The sequence below is a fragment of the Apteryx rowi genome, unplaced genomic scaffold (genome assembly GCF_003343035.1).
Source record: "Apteryx rowi isolate R43461 unplaced genomic scaffold, aptRow1 scaffold_180, whole genome shotgun sequence".
Taxonomy (NCBI): Eukaryota; Metazoa; Chordata; class Aves; order Apterygiformes; family Apterygidae; genus Apteryx; species Apteryx rowi.
The window spans coordinates 1,229,934-1,241,633 of record NW_020448086.1 but is presented as its reverse complement, the minus strand read 5'-3'; the positions used below and the strand labels follow the sequence as shown (position 1 = coordinate 1,241,633).

General features: G+C 37.9%; 1 protein-coding gene across 1 annotated transcript in view; it reads left to right on the top strand.

Moving 5' to 3' along the window:
• SP5 (Sp5 transcription factor) overlaps positions 1–11,700 on the top strand; it is a 38,648-nt gene that overhangs the window by 2,195 nt on the left and 24,753 nt on the right. Inside the window, exon 3 of the mRNA XM_026061450.1 lies at positions 11,397–11,533. Within this exon, the coding sequence (XP_025917235.1) occupies positions 11,397–11,533 (137 nt within the window). The remainder of the gene's footprint in view (positions 1–11,396; positions 11,534–11,700) is intronic.

The following is an 11,700-nucleotide window of genomic DNA, read 5'->3' as shown; positions in this document are numbered from 1 at the left end:
TGAGGCGCGGCCGCTGGGCCCCGAGGCGCGGCGCGAGCTGGCCGCGGCCGTAACCTGCGCCCGACGGGGGCCCAGCGCCCGCTGACCCGGGAGAGCCGCATGGGAGCTGCGCTTGGTAAACATCTTTCAAATCGCTAGCTCTTTTGGACTGGTGTTGACCTGGAATTTATTTATTTTTCTGTTCTGCACGTGAGGCCATAAGCGTAAAAGAGGAACACATGAGGAAAATACTGGGAATCGTTTTGCAGTTCAGTTAATACAAACTCGGCTCCAAATTTGAGTAAAGGTTGGCAGTAGTCGAGGTTAGGAGCCCTTCTGAAAAGAAATCCTGGGCAGCATGATACAGGGGGCCTGCTACTGCTAGCCTTCTGCTGCCTGATGTTGTCTGTGGCATAGTTCAACCAAAACATACTTTTATGTAGGTTGGTTTTTCTGTAACCCTTACGGAATTTTAGAGATAAGATAAAAAGCTTGTTATCCCTTCCGTACAGTATGCCAAAATGGTAAGTGTTCTCCTGCATATGTGAAGATACTTGGCACAAAACTATTTAAAAATATTCAATACACTGTTACAGCTTTTATTATTGGACATCATGTAAGTATAAATTTAGTCATATATTACTTTTGGAAAACTCAATTGAAGATAATGGCTGTATTTACTGTAGCAAGTTACCTGCATTTTTTTTAACAGAAAAATGTATAAACCAAACATATGAGGAACCCGATTAATCATTTGCTAAATTTTACTTGTAAACATAGAGAATATATTATTGGTTCTTTATATTTTTACCAAGTCAGCTTTCTTTACTGGTTGTATAATGATACAGTCAAATAAAAAATGCCATCTGAAACTTCACTCAAACTAATTTGGAACCAGTCAGCCTCACATGAGTTCCTCTGGTGGCAGTTGCAAAAAAAAAAAAAAAAAAAGCTTTGGCACAGCCATAATTGTAGAGATACTCTTTGCCCTAAAACTTTGAATCAGGAAAAGTAGCAGCTGTATAAATGTTTATAATGATAGAATATGTGAAACTGATGTATTTATATATGTGTCAAATTCTGGAAAGAATATATTCTGTCTGGAAATCATGAGATGCAACAATACCACCAGAACCTCAGTGTCTGAAATAATGAGCAGTTAATGTACAGTTAGCATGGTACAGCTATTCAACAATATTTTAATGTTTATGATCCTGAATTGATTTCTGACACCATATTCGTAGCATCAGCTGATCAAATTAATAACCAAGCAGTTATCTTCTCTACTATTAAAGAATCTTCTATAACCTATTATATTACAGAATGCCTTATGAGAAATACCTTTGGTTTGATTGGTTAGAATTCTTTTGCCAAAAACTAGAAGCATGTTGTTGAGGAATATAAGTAGAAAGTATCTTTAGTGTTACAGAATGAGTGATGACAATGGAGGAAATAACAGATGGACCCTATCCAGAAGTTCTCACTCAAAGAAGTCTTGAGACAAGGTCACGTCTCATTTAATGCCAACGTTTAAATATGTCAGTGGGAATAACATAATGTTTCTGTTTTTTAAAATGTTTCCTGGTATACAGTGTAACCTGCTCCTTCTTCCTTTCTTTGGAATGAAGTTACATTAAGCATGTAACAGGATGAATGACTGGCCAACAATATGGAGAAAAGAGTCTTTAAATTCAAGTCTGCTTTAAAAAATAATTTGTTGCATTAAATGTCTTTCAATTCTATATACAGTTCAGACCTACTGTACTGGACAGTTATGGAAAGTGCTTTTGTTGATAGCAGTAGAGAGGAAATGACAGTATCCTGTAATACGAAAGATCCACTTAGAAGTTAGAATAATGGACTTCGATGTTGCCACAGGATAATGGCCTTTCACTGCTAAGTAAGTGCCAAGATCAAGATGAAGCATTAATGTGAGGTGAAACAATATATTGGCACATTGGTTTTTTGGCACATGTGTAGTCTGAGTAGGAACTGAAGAACAGAACTGTTCGTGGCGCTTGTTAAAATGACTTTGCCCTGTTAGAGCAGATATAACTAGCGTAAAATAGCTTGATGATTTCTAAGCTAGACTACTACAGAGTCTTCTTCAATTAAAAATTTGAAGAGTCTTCTTCAATTAGATGACAAACCAAATTTACCCAGCCTCTATATTGTCTCGTCTAGCCAGACTGCTTTGTGTTCTTGTTCAGTCCACACAACAGAACTTGTACTGAAATACTGAAAGTTTTACCACTGACTTAATTACTTGCAGGATCACACTTCAGGATTTAAGCAGAAGAACATAGCTCAGGCAGTGCCAGCACCATGTCAAAGGTGGGGGGTTCTGATTTAAAAAAAAAAAGAAGTAGCTGATGCATCATGTATAATACCTACTTTTAAAGCATGAAAGTGCACAGGTTAAAGATATGTACAGTCAAAATGAGAGAGAGAGAGAGACAGAGAGAGATGCATTTAAGTGAAAACCCATGATGATGTCAAATGCTAATGAAAATCTTAATATGTGAGAATAGCACACACACCCCAGCCAAAATTCCACGAAAAATGTAAAAAAACCCAGAAAATTAGGAATACGAGGTAAGCAAAAGTAACAATTTAGAATATTGAAAAAAAAGAAATATTATTTCTCTCTGAAGCTTTTAAATAGCTCATTGGAAAAAGAGGGCATATCCATCATAGCTGTTTCATATTCATCTCTAAATAGCCAAATCATATGATAGCTTTTCAATTGAAATCATGAAACTTTTATAGTAATATGGCATTTAAAAATACATGTGACCTTTCTGATGTATGGGTAGAGTGTTACAAAAATATATTGCTTACATTTCAAGAATTTATTTCTAGTTGGCAAATTGCACTCTATAATAAAATTAACTTTTAATTTTGCATTCGCAAAATACATTTTACACTTTTAGCTGTTTCCAATCAACTAGAACAGCTGTTCATTTTATAAAATTAAATGATTAATATTCTTTTTAATTATACATTTTGAGTACATATGCTGCTCAAGGTCAATTCAGTTCTGAATTTTAAGTCTTTAATGTCATTGATATAATAGACACATCATATAAGCTAATTCATTTCATAGTTAATTCTAATTAAATTTTACAAAACAGTCATGATATGGTTTAAAAACCTGAGGTTTGGCATGTTTTCTGTGTTGAAAAGTGACTTTCACACTTGGGCAAACTTGTAAGAGGAGACTATTTGAAAAAAACAAACAGACAAGCAAACATGTTTTTCCTCAGATTATTTTTAGTTAAGGTCCAAATCATGTAACCCTAATTTGGGTCTTCATCTCATCGAAGTGTTCATATTGGCTTGAATAAGACTTTCACGAGAGAGTGTTGCAGGGTTCAGCTTTTAATCCTCGCTGACCAGACACTTAGGGCAGTAATCCAACACAAGCATAAACTCATATTTCATAACTCCTCAACTACTCTTATAGAAATAAGTATGATAACAGAAATTTAGCTGCCAAAAGTTTTCTTTCTAGATGCATTAGAAGATAAACTAAAGATGCCTCTTCCATAAGGTAAATAAAAATGACAAAGCTTGGGATTGGGTTGATGGTTTTGTTTAAAGAAAGATAGAAAATACATATTTTTTTAATCTTAATTGTTTTTATAATGTCATAAAACTGCTGGCTTTAGCTGAAATAGTAGCTCTTGGTCTACTAGTTACAATACTGAGAAATTCACTTTATTAAGAAATGGGAAATTTTGCATAAAACTAGTATCAGAATATGGGCCTGTGTTCTAAACTATCTTAAACCCTTTTTTCACATTGTTTTGGATGGATCCTGTTTTAGGAGTGCTCCTGTTTTGTTATCCAGATACCACGTTTTTTCAGCTTCCTTTATTTCCTTTTGTAAACTTCTGTTTGTTCAATATTGCTATAAGACCTCTGTGTATTTCAGATGAACCAGATATATTGCATGTCAGCAGTGCTTTCAAACTACTTTAGGTGACATATCTATCCTAAAACCATCGCTGTTTGATTCTTCTTTCTATGAGGYTGAATTAGAAATGCTATTTGTTGAAAGAAATATTTAATCTGAAAGTATTTGCAGATTTTGAGATATTGCATTAAATTTTAAAGTCATTATAACTTAACTATTTCAAATTGTAAATTCTCAGTTTTATCTGATGGTAGTCTTGAATACCGAAGAAAAAAGGAATATAAAATACTGATATCTTGATTCTTTTATCAGATAAAAGATACATTTGCTATTATTCAGTGATATTTCAAGGTTTTTGGCACACCACTCATTTCATAAATAGGGTAAAACGATCACTGTGCTAGTAGCTGCACAGTAGCTAGGCACTTTTAAATGAGTCTTGTTGCATTTCATAGGTCTCCTCACCTTATCCCTGTACTTCTGAGTGAGTGGTGAGAAGCAAAAGTAGTAATACCTAGTTTATTGTCATAAAATCTTATGTTTCACTATAGAACCTTTTTTGTTTGTTTGTTTCTACAATTATTTTATACTTTTTATGAGGTTCTTGTGGATTCTCTGGTAAAGATGTGGGCTCTGTTACTCTGGCACAAGATGAAGTCAACTCAAAGCATCTTTTAGATTTTCCTGCCAAATTTTTTTTTTTATATTTATCACACAGGCTCCCTAAGACTTTGAGACTAATGATCTTCAAAGCAAGACTTTCGTCCAAAAGGTTGTCCTAGCACATATATTTAATAACTTTGCATTTAAACAGCATCCAGGTCACCAAGGGCCTGGAAGTGTGCAGCAACCAGTGAGGCTCACGATTGTCAGGTCAGTGTCTTGTGCATCGCAGAGGAGAAGGATCCAAGGCCAGGGCTGGTTGAATGAGTAATCTGGGTCACAGCAAATCAACAGAAGTGCATGCAATTTAAAGGTTCTTTTAACTAAGTTTGCTGGGTTTATTCCTTGTTAATATTTACTCCGAGCTGTTTTGAAGTCATATAGATGTTTCATTATGGATAATGAAAACCAAAGAAAACATGTATTTTGACCTGTGATTGGCAAGTCAGTGGGAGTCTATAGATAGTGAGATCTGGCCTTTAACCTGGAGACCATTGATCCTGTTTTTCTTCTCATGATCTCTTAATTTTTTGAGGGAGACATTTACTTGAGTACACAAAATCCCAGCATGTCCCTGACCCAGCTGTGGTGATTACAGTGCTAGTTAGCCATGTTTATAAGGGAGCCCAACCTAAGGCTGCGTACAAATCCTGTCTGCTAGTAGAGAAAGGTTACAGATAGTGCTGAAGGGCAGGTAGATCCATCTCATCTGCAGGTGGGTGTGTAGCGAATCCATGCTAAAATGTACTGAAGTTAGTGGCCAGGTGCTCTGAACAGTTGATGAGTCTGTGCTTGGGTATGGACTCAGTATTCAGTAAAAAATTTATATGCACCCTTTTAACGGTGCAAAGGGTTTGTACTGAGTCTCTGTATAGGTTCAGGTTTCTCCATTAGTGGTAATAAGGCTAGAATTAACTTGCATCTTGCAACTTTTCTGTTCATCTAATTGAACTTCCAAAGATATCATACTAATCCTGTCCATGGTATCTACTTCCCTTTAGCTCTGTTTGCATGAGGAAGAGTTTACCAGTGTAAGAATATTGTACGCTAGAAGCCATTTTAGTGTGCATCACTGTAGTGACCCTTCCTCTCCCACACCTTTTCCTCTCCTCCTCCAGAGTAAAACAGAAGAAAAAGTGCTATCTTGTCTGTATAGCTGCATCTGTAATAGTCTTCTGCTGGTGCAGATATCGCAGTTAAAGGTTACGTTTTTTTCACCCCCATGATTGGCATGCATGTGCCAGCAGCAGCATGTGGTGGAAGCCTGGTCTGCCTCATCCTCAAAAGAACACAGACAGTTTACAGTTTGGATTTAATTGTTCTCTCTAGCCTAATGGTGTAATATAACCTCTGCCTTAAGGTAGGAACCTTTGTAGCCTCCATCTAGTTCATTATCTTAATCCCCCCTCTCTAGGGCAGCAGTCACTAGCTTTTGCCAGCCATTGATGCCAATACTGAGCAAGTAACTCACTTCAGGCAACGCCATATTTTGCCCTTTCTGTCAACCTGTACTGTAATAGAGGCCGTCCTGTTTACATTTGTAATTTCCTGTTGCCAGTTAATCACAGACTTCTTCCATGACAGTGACTGAGATGTCCCGAACTGAGTACCATGTCACTGTAGAATTTAGTATGGGAGGAAAGATGTAATGCAAGAGAAAAATACCTGTAGGAGATGATTTTTTTTTTTTGAGATGGAAAACAGAGGAAAGGGTAAGAAACAATAATACTTAAATGTGATAAATTGTGATTTTCTCCTAAATTAAATATTTCTAATTACAAAGAGCCATATCACCATCTCCATGCAGAAACAATAATTTGTGCTTATAATATTTTTGTATTATTAAAAGGTAGGCTTATCTGTAAAGACAATATATTCCTGTCATCTGTAAATCCCTGTTCTTTATAGCAGTACTGAGCTGCTTAAACAAAGTTCCAGTATTAACTTATATACTACTCAAAAACATTTTTCATTTTCCTTTTTAACATGAACCAGCCATCACAGAGCACACTTTTTAAAACAGGCTCTAATTACAAAGCAGGCTGAAAGAAATTTTATTAGACCAAAGCCTGTATCTTCACTTGGGGTCATACCCCACATGCTTTATTCAGGATCAGATGGTGTGCCTGTGATCTCCACATGCAGATCCCTCGTCTGTGTGGAAAGGAGATGTCAGTCGCACTGCTACATTCCCCCTTTTTTAGGCAGCTCTCCGCAAGCCTAGGACACACATGTGAAGAACAGAAATGAAAATGCATGATATTCACTCATTAAAGATTAAACAGGAAAGATAACCTGAGAATGTCAGGTGTTCTCAGCCGCCRTATGTTAATCCTAAAGGAAGATGGAAATGGCTTCATTTCTTCCATTCACATCTAAATAATTTGCTTTCCAGAATGGCCAGGAATAGTGGTAGTACTTTGCCTTTGCTGACCCTGCAAGGACCAGCCAAACACTTGACATCTGCCTACTTTACATGTTATAAAACATTGCGTATTCACCTTAGTAGCTAAATATAGAAGGTCCTTTCTTCTCAGCATTACATGATCCTTTAGCTGTGTGGCTTCACTGACTCTTACTGTTCATTTGCTCTGAAAGAACTCAAAGAAATAGTTTTAAACAAGCAAAGATTACACTTTTATATTTTCCAAAATATTAAGCAAATCTTCTTATGTCCCTACATGAGACCTTAGGCTATGTCTGAGCTTCTTAATAAAATGCTTGAATGAATTGTATAATGACGTTAACAAGCTATTTGCAAAGTACTGTAATCAAAGTTATGTTCRGTGCTTGAAAAGTTAGAAAGATAACAGAATAGTGAGCAATCTTGTCAGGGGAAGTAGGTTCTCTAATACTGTGTTAAACTGGCCAGAGCAACTCAGTTAATTCATGTAAACACAAACTGTAACTCTGCTACCCAGTGGGATCTCAAATACAAAGAAGGACAACGCTGAACATGCGCCGCACATCCTGGCATTCCACAGGGATGTGGGTTCTTTTCTCATTGGAGGGAGGGCTTGTACAAGCCACAGCCACAAAGGAGAAAAGAGGGTCATGGATCTGAATATCGTTAATCTCCCATTAATCCGGAGGGTGAGGCAACAGAAGACAAAACAGCTAGGGAACTTTTCTTCTAAATAGGTCACGTTTTCTACCATTTGCTGGGTCAGGTGGGGCAAATAAGAAGAACCTTCTGCTCATGCTCACAAATATCAACATGAAAAAAGATTCCCAGTTCCCTTCTCTATTCCTTGCTGAATGCAGAGAGGAGAAAAAGACCAAAGAACTCTTAGAAACGTTTAGCTGATTCACTCCTCCCAGTTTTCCCACAGAGTCCATGAGAGTTTGTTTTACAGCCCCAAACTTCTCTGTAATAGGAGTTCCAGTATGCAGCTGTTACATTGCCTTCATGGTGTTTGTGCCCTCCCCTTTCCCCCAAATAAAAATCATTGTGCAGTTACGCTATTTTGGAATGCCTAGGTACATATGAAGAAAAAAGTTTCCTAAGCTAAATACAACGCTAGCAGAATATTGAAACCACTAAGACTTAAATGTTGGAATTACCATTTAGTTTTAACATTCAGTTATTTTTCTCATTAGAACCACAGTTTTAATCGGCTAAGAAATATTAAATGTTAAACAGTTGGTAAAGCAGAATAGTATGTTACATTAAAATCATTCTTTATAAAGTACTTAAGTACATTAGAAGCTCATTTCTCTTTTTATTATATGCATTCATTCATCCTATACTTTAAAATAGGTGATAGGTATTAGCTATACTGGTCAGATTTGGGTTCTAGACATTAAAACCTTTGCCACTTACTTTGTTCAAGAAAGGGAAAGGAGGAGGGTAAGTTTAGGCATATTTTTAATAAGCTACAGCAATTAGATATTTTGAATACTTGGAATGAGGTATTAGAGTTATACAATTATTTGGATTGTTCTGTTGCTTTTAAATACACTTGAGAAACAGCTCTTAATTAAGATACACACAATATCAAAGATGCAAAACTTAGATGTTGGTAAAAACAATTAGAATGATGATATAGGCTGAGATTCCCCGTGGTTTTTGTATGGATCTGCAAGACAGATTAGAGTGTGGGCACGTGGAATTCTCCTTCTCTGCCCAAGGTCCAGGAACTACTGCAGTGCTTGTGTGCCCAGCAGGGACACGAGCCACCCCAGAGCAGGCGGGAGGCTCTAGGACATGGTTCCGTTTTCTCAAAAAAAGCTCCTGAGCTGACTGCATACTCTGACAAAAGGAGCTTTAACCTTCAAGGGAATTACTCTGTATACGCATTGCCACTGGGTAAGAAATTGTTCTCTGAATGCATAATTCCKTCTGGGGAATCAATAGTCTGGGGGTGCTGCAGGCCTCATCTTGCTCCTGTGGCCAGACTGTTAAATCACATCAGAGCCTATTTGAGTTTCTACCTATGGAGCATGTGCCAATTACACATTAATAATTTGTTCTTTCAATTTAAATAATATTACTTCCTGTTTAAAAGGTATGAGAGGAAAGCGCAGCATACAGCAAAGCACATTTTATAAAATAGAATAAGATAAATGATCCAAACAAAGTTTCCTCCAATTATAGACATGCTTCACACCCTTAAACTAATAGACTATGTAATATACCATCCTTAATATGTCCTGAATGTATTGCTCTTGATCTCAAAAACAGAGCAGTCTGTCTCATGAAATCTTGCTGTTGAAATGGCTGAGTTTGTACCATCTCAATGCCACATGAAAAACCTTAATCAAAGCAACTAAACCTCTTGATTTGCTGCTGATTCCACAGCACTTTTTATAGAGCGATACCACTTTTATCTATCAACATTTATTCAAAAAGGTAAATCAAAAGCATAAAATAGTCTCATTTACTTTTTGCCTGCAGATGTCCTTCTCATTGGTTAAGCCATAAAGTCCTGTATCAGTCAGAGACAAACTAAGTGGCCACCCTGACTCTGTGTTCTCCTTCTTCTATGTACGAAAGTTGCCTATGCACAGGTTACAAACCAGTATCAAAACCAGAATTTTGAAAAAGGAGAGATTTGCCTTTAACAACTCTGTTGAAACAAAGTAGCACATCCTCTTTTTAGGAAGGTGCAACATTTTTAATTGCTGATCAGAAAGCCAATCTATTAATAGTAACTATCTATTAATACTATTAAGCTGTTAATTTATCTGTTAATACTATTAATCTGTTAATACTGAGTAATCTGAATATATCACTAATGCCTCTTAGTGTGGAATGTATTTAAAGCTGCTGAGACAATTAATACCAAGGATTTAAAATTTGAACTCTACAAATAAACTTTAATGTTTGTGTGTGCAAGGTCACTATTTTCTAAGATTTTCCAAAATGTTTCTCTCTAATCATGTTCCAGAGCATAAATATTATATGACAGCAAGATGTTATAAACCTTGAAGCTCAGGTCAGAAGAGATAAAAAGGGAATTCTCTGGGGACATGAGCAGTTAGAAAAGCAGCATACTTGTTTATAATAATAATAAAAGGTCTGCAAATATTTACATGTGTTAAATGTAATAAGCAGCAGCAGAATGTTAAGGGAAGGGGCTCTTATATTGAGAATATTTCTTTTATTAGGTGCCACTGCTCGTATACAGGTTATGCAAGCTGTATCCAGTGTGTCCCCCTGTAACAAAGCACATGATCAGAACATGTTATGTTCATAAACACAGTGAGTGAAAATGGTGCTTTATCTGCACAGTTTAACTCCCAGTGTCATTTCAAATCAGTGTAATTAAAATGCTAAAATTCTCTGTGTGGATGCTCCTCTTTTGCCTAAATCAAACATATTTTAGTTTAAAACAAGTAATTAAGAAATCAGTTCAAACTAGACTGCAATAAGCAACACTTCAGCTTAAAAGGTTCACAAAAGGATTGGGTCAACCCTAAAGAACTGCCCAGGGATAGGTGGTGCATTGGCTAACACAGTTAAAGCCCATAAGTTTTTGTTGCCTGTGACAACAGAACAGTGTAGTTAGGATCACACTTTGCCACTGACAGCTTTCAGGCCTAAGGGATTAGGTTCTTATTTACAACTGTACCACCAAGATGTGGCTTTTACTAAGGTCATAGCAAGGCTCTGATTCATCCCTCTGGAGTCGGAGACAGGTATTTTACCCATGCCACTGCAATGCTCTCAGAAAAGGTTTAACGCCATTGCAACTACATTTGTTTAAAATTTTTTTAGTTAAAATGATATGACTGTTTTAGTTAAAAAGATATGAGTTAAGACCTTAAGGAAGTGGCAGAACTGCACATGCCCCGGGAACCAACCAAATAGTAATTGAAGAACCCCAGATTTCTGGAGTCCCTGCTACACGCAGCTTACTGTGGGGAACAGGGATAGAGGAACTTGAATTGGTTTTCTCAGGGGAAATGGTAAGCATAATGGGGATGCATGGCTAGCATGAGCCAGACCAAAGGTCTGTTTAACCTAGGAGCCTGTTCTCCAGTAACAGATGCTTAAGGAAAGTGGATTAAAAACAAGGCATATATGAAACAGATATTCCCCTTGGCATGGCCTCCCAGCTTCTGGGGACCAGCACTTCAGAAACTTCCTGAGCTGCAATTGCATTTGGTTTGTTGTGTTTAACAGTCAGAGAAAGATCAATCCTTCATCAATTTGTCTTGTCCCTTTATGAATGGAGTTATATGTTGCAGCTCCACAGCTTCCAATAGTTATTTGCACAGCTGAATGGTACAGTGTGAAAAATAACATTGGTTTCGTATCCGTTTCAGTTTTCGCTGGATGCCGCTTAGTGCTGAGGAATTGTGAATAACGATGCCTTTTTGCATTCTGCAGGCCGGTCACGGCTCGGTGGACCGCTGCGTACCTCTCAGAGCACGTCTTCGCAGGCGGCCGAGGCCCGCTCCAGTTCGCCTCTGCGGCCAGCTGCACAACGCCTTGCGGCCCTCTGCCGTAGCCCCTCCGGGCTCACCGTATCCTTTCCGAGGGCAGGTGGGGCGGCACCGGGGGCGGGCACCCGGCTTTGTTCGGGGCGCCGAACGCTCATGGTAGGACCCGCTTTGGCCCCGGTCTCTCCCCTGTACATCTCTCTGAACCGCGCTGGGCCCCCAGCTGCGCCCCCTCCTTCCCCAGCAGGGCC